The sequence below is a fragment of the Helicoverpa zea genome, chromosome 11, assembly GCF_022581195.2.
Source record: "Helicoverpa zea isolate HzStark_Cry1AcR chromosome 11, ilHelZeax1.1, whole genome shotgun sequence".
NCBI classification, from domain to species: Eukaryota; Metazoa; Arthropoda; class Insecta; order Lepidoptera; family Noctuidae; genus Helicoverpa; species Helicoverpa zea.
In genome coordinates, this window is record NC_061462.1 from 5,421,304 (window position 1) to 5,439,630 (window position 18,327).

An 18,327-nucleotide genomic window follows, 5' to 3' on the forward strand; every position below is an offset into this window, starting at 1 on the left:
TGATAATTTAGGTATTACTCGAAACATAAATATTCATGGTAATGGCTTATATCATTAGACCAACGAGCATGGTAACATCGCCACAAATAAATTCATACTAAACGTCTATAAGTATGAAGAATTTAAAGAAGAATCGAACAGATTCTTTCAAGTTGAAATCTTTAGACGGAACTCGACTGCCATTAGTGTTCGTGTTTCTCACATCACCACGTGATAAATTCAGAAATTGTTATTCAGCTACTCAAAATTGTAATAAAATTCAACTAAATTAATTCAGTGGCAGAGGTTCGTTAGATGACACCATATAAGGTGATCCAGACGAGTTGATGGCGCCAACAATATATCTCTATGAGTCAACACACATCTCGCTAATGTTGATCAGTTTCTAAATAAGCTTTTAAGGAAATATCGGAACCATAAATTTTATTTCAGTTAGAAAAAATAATTAACACGTAGGTAAATTATTATAATCACCATTGAAAAATTAAGATCTTTAAAAGGGAATATCGTTAAAGTCATCCATGATATATTTATGTATAAGTTGCAAGTCTGCTCTAATGAAACCAAACCCAAATACAGTATGGTGAACTTTTCGGTCTACATATTCAGTAAGTACTTATTACATAAATAAACTAGCTAATACATTGGAAGCTAAATAGCGCGACATGTGAACTGATGCATTGACAATATTTTCATCAGCTGCAATCGAACTTGGCACCGACATGGATATAGTGCTAACCGATTTAAATAATGAATCATTCAGTTCATTGAACTCCTTGCTTAGAAAGGTACTCTTTTCGCTTGTAAATGATTACAAATCTCTTAGTAACAATGAATGGACGGTATCGTTGAGGGTCGCCCAAGAATCAACAATCATGCCAAAGACGAGATAGCCCTGACATAAGGTACCAAATGTAGCAGCCTGCCAACCTTGTATTTCTATTTGTATGACTAACGCAACTGTTACCTACAGTAAAACTCGCTGTTTGCAACAATTAACTCGATCAACGAAGAAATGTATAGAATTCTCGTCTGTTTAAAAAACCTTAGGAAAGCTAAGATGGTTTAGATAGCTTTACGTGTATCGTGGCATAATTGACAAGCGTCTTCCTTCATTACCTTTTTGCGATTCAATCCATGCTATCATTAGCCAAAGGATCATTAAAAAACGGGTATTTTTCTACAATTATTTTGAAATGAGTTTGAGTATACCATTAAAAGCTGTATGAATTAATTGCTGTTTTGTTTGCACAGCAATACAAATTCATTATGGTTATAATTGCTTGAGCACATCTCAGGAATAATGTGCATACAAGTTTCGTTTGTCTCTGAGCAGTGTTTACACTCACTTATTACAAATACTGTTTAAAAGAACTCTTGACAGTTGAATAATTAATGACACAACAATTCTTATACTCCGTACGTAATGAAAGTATTCATTGATATGCTGATACTTTAATGGTTGATGAATGAAATATAAGGTGTATGTATGTATACGACAAATTAAGTTGTAAACAATGTCATTATGCGTGCATGTTTCCGCTCGAGGTATCGAAACAATGTGGGTAAATATAGGGTACGACCCAACAACCGAATAGGAAACAAGGTGGAAACAGCAATGATATTTAAAAAAATATACCAGAAAAAAGTATAGGTACTGTTTTGATAGCTAAGTATTTACCTGTTAAAACTATTTTTATGAGGAATTGTACACCGACAAGATGACTACCTACATGCTTTACAGCTACGGAAAATTCACACTCGATAATGACCTAAAACTGTGAAGCAGGTTTGCCTGTCGGATATTTTCTGTAAATCCATAAAGTTTGAAACGATACGGCTTTAATTAGAATTTCTCGGAGCTGGAAGTAATAAAGCAGATTGGTCCTACGTAGTTACGCAGTAAATTGGGGGCTACATTTTCTAGAACAATGGGAAATGCTCCAGAAAACGCCACTAACCAATCGCAAGTAGCGTAACTTCCTGGCTGTTAATCAAAAGATTGCAAATGTGAATATAAATGGCGTCATATTTTAATATAGTCTTAAAGTAATCATAGTTTTCATTCCCTTGACCCGCGGACTGGCGTTTCAGATAAACCCTAGGTCCAATGTAAGAACAGTATTAATTACGTCATTACTTACATCTGGATGTTCTTTGACTGGCACGTAAACTTTTTCTGTGAGTGTGGTGACCATGCCTTCAGGCTCTGGTAGTACGAGTGGTTCTTTCTTGACTCCATTTATTTGGAATAAACTTGCTCGAACTTTTGCTATTTCTGAAAATAAAAATAACATTTTGTTAGTTACGTGGATAACATCTGCTGCAATAAATTTTACACATGAAACATGTCATATTGACTCGTTAATTTTAGAATACCGTCCCAAACGTTTACTAGTAAATATAAAGGTTTATGTCCCGTGGAAAATTCCTGTTTTTACGAGGACATTTTAGTTTTCGGAAAACTTACAATGCCTTATTACGATCGTTGGTATTTATTTGTGAAATTTGGAACAGTCATTCATTGTGGCTTCATAAAGTAGGTAATCAATATTTTTAGTAACCATCGGATCTGTAATAAGTTTGAAGGCTACGACAATAGACCAGCATGACATCATTGACAGACATATTGATAGATCTTATGCTGCACCTCTTATAATACGGCAGGCCAACATACCGTGCTGAGGCCACTCCAGCGACAATGATGTAATTGAGTTATGACATATTTTGATCATTAATTTACGCATGACTTCAGCGACTGGACAATAGTAGAGAAAAAATACACAAAAGTACGGTGAACTCAACAGGATCAATTTTTACATGCGTTCAGGGGCCCGATTCTCCTAATTTTACTTAAGCAACATACGATTCACGTTCGACTCGATTCGACTGATATCCAATCCCGACTCGATTACGATTGAAACGTATGTGGCATTCCGCTATTTTTTCTTTGAAATAAACGTTTTTATCCTTTTCTGTCATTCAATAATGAATCATTTTGTCTGCAAATGATTTACGATTGCAAAATGATTGTACAGCAAACTACCGTATAGACCAAAATCACCAAAATAGCAGACCAATCGCACACCAATCAAATGTCAATCGAATACGATTGGTCTTTTATTAGTAGCAGAATGCCCGATATGGTTAAAACTGCTATTGCGATCATATTGCGATTCGATTTCTATTCGATTTTGACATTATTAACTTAGGAGAATCGGGCCCCAGATTGCTTGAATAACTCAAGTATATGTATCCTTCATTTTTATCCGTATCACCATATGATATTCAGAATCAGTTCACACCATATGGCTCAAATGTTACAGCACAAGTCTGCGATTTCCCCACCGTATGTGAGAAATCGCTGTACAAACGCAGGATCTCGTTTTTATCTTCCTTATCGAGATAGAGAGGCAATGAGTCATCGGTTAATTTCCGGACGACGAATCAACGACCATCTGTTTGGCGATAGGCCTGTTTAATTTTGACAAGATTATAACACAAGGATCACCAAGCTATCTCCCATCGCACGTGCTAAAAGTTTTAATTTTGTGGTAGCTTCACTATCTACAGTCAATCAATCAATTTTGGCATAAACGATTCACTGGAATTCCTTACTATCTTATCTGACTGATAACTGTTTGTCGAATTCAAGTACGGCTTCTGAAGAGTTTAAAGATATAAAAAATAACTAAATGTTTTAACCTCAAATAATGGTCTTGCGCATTTTTTATCGGTTAAATACGTCCAGTACAGTTATGCGGGTTTTCTTCAATTTGTTAATCTCTCACGCTATCAAATGGCTCATATGCGCAGACGCACGTATCCGCCTGACCATACCGAGTCCGCTGAGGGGCTGGCGACAATGCGGAGGAGCTTTCACGCCATATAAGGGCTGCAGAGTGAGTAAACAAGCCATTAACCCGCCACGGGGCTCGTGTGATAGCCGATGGATTATGTATTTAATTGCCACCTTTTCCTGCATATTGATAGCGGATGCATTTAGGATGAAATGTTTATACTTTATATTTTCTGCATATTTTTTTATCTTCAAACTACTTAATCGGTAACTGATAGCATTAATTAATATACACGCTACTGAATTTTACGTTTATAATATAGCCTTTATGTTTATGACTTTGCAATTTAAATAAGCGCTGTCGCTGCTTATTCGTATTTTTGTGTTGGTTACAACGTCTGAGTCATATGACTGAGGTATATTGAATAACTTGATTAATAGGACGGTAATCGTCATTGTCAGCGTTTGTCTATTTGACAAGTTGAATCGTCTGATGGTCAATACAAGGTTGAATCAAGAACAGATCGTTTAAAAAATCTTTTGTAACATGTCACACGACGTTGACGGGTGTCGAAACACTTGTAATAGACGTTTAACAATGCAGCAGTCTTTGTACTGGTAAATGAGAGTACTAAACAAAAACAATAGCGGTATAATAGAGGCTGTATTCTGAAGCAGGTGGTTTTGGGGGCTGTCCGTCCGTCACTCCACGTCTATGCGCTAGTTTGATTAATGTATTTGGATTTGACGTGAACGAGTTTCGGAATATGTCGTTTGTAGGAGGTCGTTCTTGCGCAAGTCACCAAACTTGTGTACCTTCTTCAATCTCGTGTGAACTATGAGCCTGATGGTTTAAGTGATGGACGGCTATTTACGTAGCATTGTTGAAGTTTGTACATCTTTTAACGTATGTTTACACCGCTAGCTTTTATTCCTCACTAAAAACGCAGCTTTAGGCACTTTCATTATAACGTATAATGGAAGAGTTAAAAGTAACGTGCAGGAGTTATTTATGAGGCTTGCAGATGTAACAGAAAACATTTAATGACAGCTTGCACGCTCATCGCCTACGAGCATTAACATTAACCCATTTCTTGAAGATGATTCTTTAAACTTGCGGAGGAAGAGAGGTTAGGTATTATTCAAGTTTTTCACAACTGTGGAACAAATTACTAAACATGCAATCAATCATTGAGGCCATGACGACCAATTTAAATATAAATTCATATTTTAATCGAGTTTAATTAAGCAACAAGTTATAATATGATTAATTTATTAGATGATGTTTTTAAATTTTGGAAAATGTCTGTAATAAATAAATGTAGAGCTAACCATAAATAGGTTACAAAGCCACACAATATAGTTATATTTGTTAACAAGGTTTAATTTTACCATTTACTCAGATTACTTCAACCGCAATCGCGATCATTCTATGTGCATTGTACGTAATTCTAGCCTGGCGAGACTCCCTTTAGGAGCAAGTAAGCAAATTCTATCTTTGTGTCTCTGAGTTAAGATTGAAATTTAGTTGGGAAGTAATGATAACTCTATAGCATAATGATGTTTGAACGCTGGCGTAGGAAGAGCATTCACTATAATAGGAGAGCAAGCAACTTGTGTGTCACTGAGTGACAAATGTCAATTGCCGCTTCGAAGTTCGAGACCACCTACGGAAAAGGGAGCGCCTTGTGATTAACTTGGACTTTTTATGAAAATTAATCAAAGTAAGTCTCCTATGAGCATACAATCAAGAATGAAATGTACCTTTGTGAATATTACCTGTAGGTATAATTACTGATCACCTGTTATTAAATGGTTATTTGGCTTGTCCTGGTTACAGGTCAATAGCATTTGTGGTAATTTCCTTAATAGGCACTTAAATAATGCACAATTTTAATTGAATTTGTAATATATCTCTTGAGTTAGTACAAGAGAAATATTTACTATCAAAAATAACTCGTAGTATTGCACATTTCCTCTCCGGAGCGTTGCGACAGCGAACCTCACACACGTACGCTTACTGGTTCCAGATAATGCAATGCAATCTCTCTTGCATTGTCACTGTCCACAATGGCGGTCCGCGGTGCATTCACTCTGTAATCCCTCTCCCTCATTCTATTCTAATACACACTTAATAAGCTGTAACTTCAAGCACAACAACGATATTATCACACGGAATTGGACGTCTTGCTACGTGATTAGATTTTTACTCTTTATCACGAAGACTCACCGCCCACAAGGTTTATTAGTTTCTATAAAAAAACTTTGAACTCTGTTTTATTGCCCACGGTGCGATCTTTTAAATTATGTATTAAATAAACACGTGTGGTTTTAAGACGGGATTGAACTCGACCCCTGGACGGTTATAACACATTCTACGATATATTTCAAGATAAATGTCATTCGGTCATGAAAGGTTACAAATACGTTGCTATTGATTTTAGCATATTTATATATGAAAAACTGATTGATAACATTTACATTCGAATGTTAAGCAAGTGTTCTTGATTATGATAACTATTGAATTGATTAAAGTTTACTTGGTTAACGAAATTTTATGAGGTTATTTTAATAATTTCATCATTTATCAAATTACATTACATAGCGTTTTCAATTTTAAAGGGCATTAATTTTATATTATGGTTCCATAAGAAATACTCCACCTTTAAAAAGGCCATCAAATAGTCATCTACGCGCAGTCTGCTGTGTGCTACAGTTCCAGTGAAACAAATGTTATAATTGGTTTTAAGAATAGTCTAAGTCACAAAATCACTTTCGTTTGTGGACTCGGTCGGCGGAAACAATTAATTTCTTTCATCACCAAGAACAGTGCTGGTATTTCGTAATTTAACGACGACGCCAATGCAACGGCCGTCATAATAACAAACCAAGTAAACGGACGCGCGGTCTAGACAGTGAAATTACAAGGTGGTGCATTAATTAAACTTGACTGTCACAATTGGAGCATAAATGCACAAGATTTATATGAAACCATGAAGGACTACTAACTATTAATCTTCATATTTCCACATTGGTGGAACTCTAAAGATCAATGAGAAATCTTCAGTAGGTGTAACTATTAAGTAACAATTTGGCTAGGTAAATTAATAGTTATACTATATAATAGCTTGTTTTATTCTAACGTTGAGATTAATGCTCCCTGAATTATATATATGAGGGCAAATTAAGAACAATGTGGATTGAAGGGGAATTTTCTCACGTTGAGCAGCGATGCGTAAACGCAGCACCACGGTCAGTTGCGACCGGCTTCACTTGCGCCGACCAACCACGGAGACTTGAATCACGCGAATAATTATGTTGATATATTAAAATGTGTGTGTGTAATTACCCGGCACAGAAGTGACATTAAAGAAATCAGACAACTCTGGGAAGAAGTACACAATAAAGCTGTTGGTTTTACCTATTCCACGAGGGCTGATAAGAAGAATGTAATAACTAAGGAGTTTTTTGCCTTCACATAAATAAAGCATAACATTCAAAATTCTGTTATATATTTAAACATACTTTAAAATAACACCTATTAGATTGGAATTGAGGAAGACCTTTGGGCAAAGAAGCCGGTTCGATTAATAACCGCAATAAATAATATCTGGACAGAAACTCACAGATTACCTTTGAATACCTAGCATCTAACAAACAGTAAACGTGTTAGAAACAAATTAAAATCAATCATATGTTACAGCCTTTGTATCAATCATGCAGTAATTAATTGATTTCTTGGACATACATTATCTCGAGACAAATGCAGCTCTAATCGCATCCGAAATATTGTAATGTCACATTGGTAGACAAAGAGAATACATATCCGGTGTATTCTATAAGAACTATTGTGTTTGTGAGCAGCCCATTTGTAATCAAGCTTGACAAATTAGATTATTAAGTAATCAAACCGGATTGCACAAGACAGGCACTAAGGAGGAACAAAACTAATGATCTTAGACATCAAAGTATAGTAAAGTAAGAATATAAGCAAGTAAGCCCACTCAATATATCATATAACAATAAAGTAGTATGTATATTAATAGAAAGCGATGCACTTGAGAATGATGAATGGGAACAAGATAATCAAAAGGCAGTAGTGAGTTAGTTGCCGCTACGGTAGCCCCAGACAATACGTAGCGTCGGACAGATGTACTGGCTCATCATGGCGGCACGGGCTTTTGCTTCGATATTTCCTACCAATAAAATAGACCCTTTAGAAGACTAACTGAAGGAATTATTGCTTATTGCACGTGAAGCACAAGATCTAGATAAGATTCAAAGCACCGATTAGAAATATTACGAATTTAGCATACAACGTCGCCCAAGTATAATTAGTGCTAAACGTAAGTCGCTGTTGTTACACAATTTCACGTGTATGCATAGTCCATTCATAAAAATGTTGCTTAATTTCTTTGCAGTAATTAAAGTACCTCACACTTGAAGCTTCAAATTTTATACTTGAAGTAAAATATTAAGATGTAACTACGAGTGAAATCTGAAGTTATTAATGCTAGTCAACCTGGAAGACAAGAGTTGAGCGTGACAGCACATACAAATAACATTTTACAGCTATTTAACAACACTCATATAGTTCCTTCAGTAATATTCGACTTCCTGTCGTCGATGGCAAGTAACATAGGCTAATGTCTAGTCATGCACGTGCATTATGCACACATAGAAAAATGAATCAATAAAAAGCTGCAGCTGTTGAATGGTAGATACTTCAAGCTTCATTTTAGTTAGTTCAACTTCCGTAGACACTAGATTAAAGAGATTGGAATGGACATAAATAATTTCAATTGAGATGACTGAATTCATATTGATGGATACAAAGCCTCTTCTAACTATGAACTGCAAAAGGTAATCTTTGCGATATATTGGAATTGCTAGCACGAGCTAAGATTATGGCCAAAATAACTCATTTACTTTTTGCTTACCCATGGAACTACACATAACAAATGAGAATCAGCTAAAACTATGTAAGATTAAGTTATGTTAAAATTGTTTGTATGTCAAATGAACATAATGATGGTCTTGGTGTACAACGTATAATAGATGGTTCTTCCAAGATCCCCATTAGTCATTCCTCGAACGCGTGGGACGATGACAATAATTATACTTAGAAAAGTGACGAAATGAGATTGAAGGTGATTCATTTATGAATGAAACGGTTATGTAGTAAAGATACAAGTCAATTTGGAAGGCAGGTAAAACAATCGATGGCTTTGCAAAATAATAAGTGCATAAATCACAGTAAGAACGATCTGGCATTGGCCATTACGAAATGCACACAAAATGGAAACCGGTTGGAAATGCCAACGGCGCAGGTTGTCTTAACAATTGTGATTGAAATGCTTTTATCTAGCTATCTTCGTCTATGCTTGTTCGGGGAACCTACTGTCACATTGTTAAGACACAGATGCGACATTTGGAAAATATCTGGAAACTATTACTGCAATGGATAAACATTTAGAGGAAATATACAGATATACCGTTACGAATAAAAGCAAGCTCTAATATTTGAGGTGCATACCACTAGTGGATTGGACTGCAGCTAATTGTGTGAAGTGTGACTGAGAAATATGAATATCGCCAGCAAAACACGTTATGTTAATTTCAGAGAACGTGTACATAAACAGGTGGTCAAGCGTAAATGGTCTAAAGAAAAATAATACTCATATTTATGAATGGCAGTTAGCAGACATCGGGTGTGAATGAAAAAATAAACTGTTATTTGCATACCACTTCCAAAGGGTAGAAGATATGGCACGTTGTTTGTCACTGTTACGCAAATATGTCCAAACACACAAGGGGTATACCTATGGATACCGTAAATAAATAACGAAATATCAAGTATACGGAAGTGAAAACGGATAGACTATTGTATAGTTTGTTTTATTTATTCTTGGGTATATTTACCCTTAAAAGCTAGGTTATCATAACAAGATATTTGATTTGACTGGCCATCATATTTTGTTCAAGTAATTTGAATGTAGGAAAAAATTTCAACCAACTCTTCACAAGAAGTGTAGGTAAAGGTTTCTAAAGCGCGAACTTTTAACAAAGCTTAAGAAGATAATGTTCAAATAATAATTGTGTAAGCTCAACATCACTAACACAAGAATTATATCTCAATAAATTGACTAAGCGAGAAGGAATACGCATGTTTTCATACAGCGCAGCTACAGATTTACGGTCCTATTCGTTAGGATTTACGCAGGTTCGACACGTGTAAATAAGCTCAGTAGTTAACAACGCCTAAATGTGTCAAAGCTGAACCAATGGGTGCTGTTACGCGTTCGAGTTTCCAGAATACTGGCCGCGATCTATACTATTTATTCTCCGAACACTATCCACAGTTGACGGTTCTTTTATTATAGCTATAAAAGCATTGGAGTAAACCGGAGATTTTCGCTGATTTATCGCCTAATATTTATTTTTCACGGTTTACTTGTGGGGCCCATTTGTAAATATAGGACTAGTTTACAGTAGGGAAACTGGGGTTTCCTTTTTATGTGGTATGTCGGTGCCAAACAACGTGACTTGATGCGACGCGGGCATTAATATAATACGGAACATTATCGTAAAACAACAAACTAGATGTTTCAGTGTGCCGTGTCAGTTGCGACTTTAATGTACCATTATGCTAGTTCAATAGAAAGTTTATAACCTCCGGTGTAGCCGTCTTATGAAGCTGTTCACGCAAAAATCGGTGTCAGGAGGAAGGCATAAAATTGCTTAGTAGTCAATGAATATAATAATTAAAACCGCCATGAATCAGCTCGATCGGGGCGTTCTGTATATTGTTGTGACATGTTGATATTCAATACACTGACAGGCAGTTTTTTCAACTACCGACTATAAAACCGAAGAGTCAAATGTCGACACCTACCATTCTGGAATGGGCTTCGTATTCAATGGATGGCTCGTGGGCGTAGCTTATAAACATTGAATGACAGAATTATACCGATGACAAACTATTGAATAAACACTTTAACAACAATTTTAAACAGATTTAATGGCGTCATAGAATGTGACACATTGTGTGTCTCATTTTACAACAACAATAACACACAGTTCAAGCCTATATTGAATATACATTCAATTATGGTTAAGTTGCATTGAGTAGCACGAGAACGTATAGCGGTTCGGTTACAAGCGAGACGGATTGTTTGAGGCTAATATTTGACAATAGCAAGCTATGAGCCAGCGAAGTACTTGGCTCAGTCAAGACAGTTTGACTTAGCTTGCCATTCATAACATATTGTTAACGCGGCTGGTAGCAACGCCTACAGCAAGACACGCGTCAATTCATTTTAGAAAAACTTATTGTAATGAGCCATCTCACTCAGTCACACGTAAATACTTCATATGTTAACCACCTACGCGAACTGTATTTCAAGTAAACATGGATGTCAATGTTTAATGGCCCACAAAACATGATTATTATTACTAACATTTATGGACTGTCAAGAATGATGCATACGTTTTTTCAAGGATACTAAAACAATTACAGATGCACAATGATTGAATTCAATTAAATTGCAATTCTTGTAATAATCGTAGGTGTAATCAAATACACGTAAGGCCAAGCTCATGTCGTTGCAAAGATAATTCTGCTAATTAATTCTGTGTCCCTAACCCAATATAAAGCGAAGTGTCATGTATAGTACACACCTACTTAGCCAGGTAAAAATTGGCATCAGCGATTTAAATAGACATTCGATTTTGACAAATTAATGACGTGCATAAATTGTAGCAAAGAAATAGGTGAAGAGTTAGCCAAAATTAGAGTACCTACCTTCGTATCCAGAGAACGTTTCGGTTTGTGCAATCAAGAAGGATATGATAACAGAGCGGGAAAAAATTTGTCAGTACAAAAAGTAAGACAAAAACTAGCAGAACATAGGCAAAAGAGAGATAGGTATTCATGTTTCGAAAAACTGAAACTATGATGTACATTGTGAAGAGTTTCTGCTCCTATCGATATAAAACACGATTGTACGAATACGTAAAACATTAATGACTTGAACAATAAATAAGACCGCGAAAGAAAGCTGTTTCTAGGCATCGCGTCAGCAAAAACACGTTGAAAATCTTTATGACTTACGAGTCGCGGGGTTCTATAGAATTTCTCACGTCTCAACACTAGTGAACCAAGCTTACCTGAAATGAAACATAAACAATATTAGCGTTGTATTAGCTAATGATGCACAGACTTCGTGTTTATTAGTTCTTGCTATTACTGTTGTCTGGTATAACAATGATCTATTGATCAACAGTATCGTTGATCAGGTTGCCGTAGGGAAATATTGAATGTGTGTGCTTGCTTATTTGCATGCTGTATACGGATCTTAGGATGACCATACTAGAGCAATTATGTACCGATAATGTTTAATATTAATTAATGTCATTAATAGTACACGTGTCAATTAACACTTATACCTTGCTTAGATTATATCACTTGCAAGTTCTTTAGAAGAAAGAAAATCTCCAGACAAAGGAAGATGCTTTTTAAATTTGAGATTGAGCCCATATAGTCAAAGTTCCAAAAATAAGACACGATGCAAAAATGCTGGCAGAAAGGATGAAAATGGTTAAAAAACAGAGAATTCAGTATTATTTGCGATTTACTTTTCGAAAGATTTTATGTGAGTAAACCAATGATCATGATTCAGACGTAGTTTTCCTAAGGATCTACCACTGTACCTATTATAATGCCACTGCGTACTAAGAACCGAGGCGCAATAGAAGATCACAAATATTCAGCCAACAGTTTTCAGTGCGTTGTGCAACATAAAATGTTGGTTTAGTCATGTGATGCAAGTGCACGTTCAGCTTTTAAAAACATTTAGTGCTTGTCTGACAGTATTTGCTAAGAGTAGCAGATTTCAATACTACCGTTAAAAGATTTTTGCAAAGATTTACGAAATAAGTAGGTACTACAACCAAAATTTGTAGATACTTAAAGAAGGAATACGAAGCCAGACTTAGGGTGCACCGGACATGCATTTAATATAATATTTCATTGAGAGAAGTAGTATGCCTAGTTATAGCCTTTTCTAGAAGTTCTTATTCCTTTGGTACTTGTTGGCATTAGATTGAACCTAGAAAACCATAAACAAGTAATCTGATGAATCTTGAGGCTGTGACATTAAATGTACAGTTCAATAGAAAGGCAGTTGACAACACTCAAACGAAAATAGCAATGACATAATTTGCACATGGAATAAAATATGTTAATACCAATAGACAAGCAATAACGAGCATTGTTAGGTGCGAGCACGTTTCACGAGACTTTGTTAAACAACGCCGCTTATACATATAATTAAACGAACCAAATGTTATTTGATATGACAGATGAGATAATTCCGTTTATAAAATTAATAGAGAACTCATTCATAGCTCTGACACTCGTGTAGCGGTCACACGCAACTAGAGGTGATAGTCAGAAATAACCGTCTCTATTTCTTTGTGGATGTTCACGCGTGAGACTCTTGGCACTGAGTTCAAGCACATGCACGCAAAAAGAAAACAGTGCAATTAAAAAATCTGAGAGGAAAAATATTCTCGATAATCGCTTTGTTTTTAAATTTCGTCGGCGTTAGTGACGAGGCGTTATGGCGATGACAAGCACGTGTATTTAAAATCTTCTTTAAGCTACACGAAACGGATTTTATGTTTAGTTGTACTAAACGAAATTCTTTGAATTAGCTTGTCCAATATAAAATAATTTAAAAGTTGGCACTGTTTGTCGTCTGTATTTCAGTAATGTTGAGATGGTATTTTATTCAGATGACATTCTGATTTTAATCGGTCCTCAATGTCTCAGAAGATTATTAGGACGAGAAATTTATTCACTTTTGCTATAATGCATTCTAATGAAAGTACGATTCTATAGCAGTTACACATACCTATTTCATCAATTGAGCATTTAAAAGTTGTCTCCTTGACGATGATTCCCCGTCGCTTTTATGATAGGAATAACATGTACTACGTGTAAAGACATTATGTTGGTGGCTCCCACTTAATTAATAAGAAGTCGTTAAACTCTTGGCTTCAGACTTAGGAGCAACGTTGGGCGTACTAGTTGGATGTGTCGAGATACCTATTTGTTAATCGCGTGTGATTGGTCGAAATTTAAAACTTTATTTATTTTGGCTGTTAACAGAGGTAGATGAACGCCGTTAGAAATTGGCCAGGATCCCAATGGCTATTATAATTTCAGCGGTAATTTCTGTTTTTATTATGTAGGTAATTTCGTATTTTAATTCATTAAATTCGTAATTATTAATATGAAACATTAGCTGTACAATAAATTAAATTGCAAAATTTTGCTTGTATGTTGTCATTAAATTAACAGGTGTGTAATTTGAGGCTATTTAAATAAACTTGTGTTTGCATTCAGATTTATTCAACGACATGCATCGAATTTGTTGCATAGGATTTCCCTAGTCACAGTAACAATACTGTGAAATACAGAGTTAAAGATTCTTAACCTACATCATAGATATTTCCTAGACGTTCGACATTTTAAAAATAATAGCCCTTTTCGATAATTTAGAAAATGTATATCTTATCTCAGATCCAATGAACATATTCGACAAACCCATTAATTTCATGGATATTGAGTAGAAAGTGTTAAAATATTCTTAATAAACGTTAGAAGATTTCACATAACAGGCAAATGTTCATAGTAAACTTTATACGATGCTGTTAGTGTTATTGTCATGATATTAAGGTAAGACAATGCTTACATCATTGACGATTGACGATAAAATTATATATAGGCAACATCAAAGTGAGCGCTTGTTGCTGTTTGAGGCATCGTTCACACCAAACGTATTGTCCGCCGCTGACTGTGAGCGCGCGTTACGCAGTTTATTGCTTTTCCATATATATTGAAATTGTCGTTCACACCGAACCGACTATACGCTGTTACGTCGTCTGTTGTAGCTGACTCTCAGTAACCGATTATTTTACTACGCGACTATGCACGGCGGACGCGGATTGGCTACGCGGACGCAGTTGCCGAATAGCGCCGCTCCGCCGCGTACGCACCGCCGCTCCGCCGCGTCCGCACCGCCGCGCAGTGATGCCAGATTGGGGGGATTCCCCCCAAATTTGGGGGTATTTTCTGCCCACGGGGGATTTTTTGGGGGGAACAATCCTTTGGGGGGATCAGCGGGAAACTACACAAGAAACTGTAAGAATTTTCACTGTACATGAAATATTTTTATTGAGCCTAAGTTACTATGGACGTCTGACATTGTTCTTTTCGCAATTGTTTAAACGTGATTGATTTGATTATAATAAATAAGTGTTGATTACAGTACAAGTTGTTTTCCTCTTACCTTAAAGTAATTGTCAATCTTTCTTCTGGCTGAATAGCACGTCGATAATTAGTGTCCCTTTTATATAAACTTATACGTATTAAAGATAGTAACTCATCGAATGTTTTTACTGTCATACGAAAATATTTCTTGAACTTATTTGGATAAAGTCTATATTCGAAATATAAAGTATGAAATTGACCAAGAAAACATCTCTTCAAATTTAAGGGATGTACCCACAATCTCTTCTTTTTATTATTTTCGTCTTCCTCTAGAGCTTCGCAAATGGCAACTATCTGAATGCGCATCATTTAATTGAAATATCAGTAAACGTCCGATTTTTTTTAAAAATACACTAGTTTTATCGTATGGGAACCACGAGTGATCTCAGAGATCGTTTATAAAATACTACGAGCAACTTCAAATACTGAGCTCTTTTATGTGTAGAATAGTCGGCCGCTCAGCGTACGCATCTAGTGTGAACCTACACGAGCGTATTCTTTTGTTCACACATGTAGCGCATCGTACGCTATAGCCTATTGTCGGCTTGGTGAGTACGCGTACTGCAGATTGAGTCGACGTTCACACTGAGGCCGACTGTGAGTATACTCACAGTCAGCGGCGGACAATACGTTTGGTGTGAACAATCCATTAATGTTGCATTGTTAGAGGTCGCAGTAGTTAGTTAATTATACGATTTCAACGACTAAATGTCACAAATGATGTGTTTTGCCGCAAATGCGTTTAATTGCACTCGGTGTTGGGTGTGGTGTTTTAGATTATTCATGACAATTAATAGAAATTAATAGCCTGTTATATAGTAACAATTAATTTTCATTTATTGTAGGATGTTTATCGCTTTATTGACAAAATAAAATAAAAATATTCAAAGTATTTTTTCTGGCGTTTCTTGATTGCACATAACGATAGGATGAGCTAAAAATGCGGTGAAAAATTCGGTCAACACAACACTGAAATAAATCACGCAGACAATTTGTACCTACAAAAAAATCTTAGATTGTTTCAAGCCACATTTCTATTATGTAAGCAATTGAACGTGCCCACAAACACATCTTCCTATTTTTATTGCCTTCTATTTATTTAATGACTTTCTTCATTTTATGACCACAAAATCAAAACCTATAGATAAAATGGAATGAAGAAGTTAAACTTGTTTTTCGAAGTAAACATATTAAAGTTGACCTAAAGGACACATTACGTCTATTTTTACCCGACTGCCAAAGAAGGAGGGTAATGTTTTTCGAGTGTATGTAAGTATGTATGTATGTCTGTTCCTTTGTGACCTCCTGTAGCCTAAACGGCTTGATGGATTTTGATGTATGAGGTATCGTTAGATTTGTCTTGATTACGGGAGTGTCATAGGATACATTTTATCCTAAAAGTCCCACGGGATATTTTTTCTAAATTTCCCTTTAAAAAAATATGTATGCGGTATCATTAGATTCATTTCAATCACGGGAGTAATAATTAATATAGGATACGTTTTTTCTCAAAATTTCCACGGGAACATGTTAATTCTGCGTCAACGCAAAGCAACTCATGCGTTAGCAAGCAAAAAGATAGGGCGTGGCCTGGCATGCGGCGCGCGGCGCGGTGCGGAGGGGGATATGCTCGAGTATACAGCCCGAATGCGGGCACACGCATAAGGGCACACGTCGTTGACGGTCTTCAGCAGTAATGACTCACCTAATTCTTTTTCTTCTTCACTACCAACAGTCCAGATTGGCGGTAAATTTATGTTGCGGAGTAACATCACTCGTAATCTAAAGCCAAATGTCGTCGAAATAATTTAAAATGGTACTTACATATACATAGTCTTCTACATCTACAACATTTTCGTTAAATAAAAACAGCTAAAAAGTTATAAATAAAAGAATTATTATTAAAAAAACAAAATACCCGACTGCACACTAAAAAAAGAGTAAAACAAGCCCCACAATAATATTTAATTTATAAATATTGATGGAAAGCATCGCAGGCGGGGACCACCTTGACCGCCACCAACGAAAATTCTGCTAAATGGTGCACAACCGAAATGACTATAAATAAGCCTCTGTTGGTCCCCGCCTGCGATGCTTTCCATCAATATTTATAAATTAAATATTATTGTGGGGCTTGTTTTACTCTTTTTTTAGTGTGCAGTCGGGTATTTTGTTTTTTTAATAATAATTCTTTTATTTCACTCACTGCCAATAAGATACAATAATTATTATTTTTCCTTAAAACTTGAATCATGATGACTTCATTATAGAAATATTGGCGTAACTCATATATAAAGAAACTTAAAACGCCGGTGTTGTCTTACGATAACCGTCTGTTTCGGGCGAGTGAGCCAAAAATATAACCACGAGTTGCATTCATTCATTTGTCACAACTTCCCATAATACTATGGGTCACTTTAAGTTACTGAGAAAAGGTTTTAATTGGAAGGAGGATAATGTAAGTGACTCACTGGCTGATCTTCGCAATTCAAGAGGTCCCAACATGGTCTAATTGAACCGAATTCTTTCAAGCTGGGTTGGAGCGATCAACAAGTGAAAGAACTAAAATTGGGAGCACGTGTATAAAAACATTTCGACTACAATACAATATTTCAACATCACACTCAGTATGGTTCATATCATAAATGGAAACACGACAATACATTCGTAATAACCCAACATAAGAATGTGATCTTCACATCCGCGGATAAAAGAAATAGTACAATGTGAGTTTAGCGCCGGGCTACACAATATCCATTACAGAACCAGTACCATCTAACACCGACTCCGTCAAAACGTCACTTCACCTGACATGAACACTAAAGGCGCATTTTTATTGATTATAGGGCAAAGGAATACATTGGACCACCCACGGAGGCCAGGGTCTAATTGAGTGTACAACCCATTGTCCACACGACAGCAAGTTCAAAGGTCCCTTGATAAAATATCAATCAAAGAAGTATTTTTTTCGAATGAAATTCGTCATCTCATGTCGGAAGAATACTTTGTTACGGCCTGTGGTTTCATTAGCTGCGTGTAAATTATACGAATATTATATTACATCGAATTTAAGTACAGTGAGAAAAGGCTTACAGAAATAAAAACGTTATTTGAATTGCATAAGTAAGACAAAGTATTAAGCAATACTGTATGATGCATGATGATACCATCCTGATTTCTTTGATATTTG

General features: G+C 35.9%; 1 protein-coding gene across 7 annotated transcripts in view; it reads right to left on the bottom strand.

Annotated features, from left to right (window-relative positions):
- The window catches only part of LOC124634761 (protein held out wings), a 65,488-nt gene that overhangs the window by 25,760 nt on the left and 21,401 nt on the right, over positions 1-18,327 (bottom strand). For all 7 annotated transcript variants that reach the window (XR_006984908.1, XM_047170425.1, XM_047170428.1 and 4 more), the window contains exon 2: positions 2,145-2,278. Coding sequence is in view for 6 of the 7 variants with exons in the window: in XM_047170425.1 (XP_047026381.1) it covers positions 2,145-2,278 (134 nt within the window). In the remaining variant the exon portion in view is untranslated. The remainder of the gene's footprint in view (positions 1-2,144; positions 2,279-18,327) is intronic.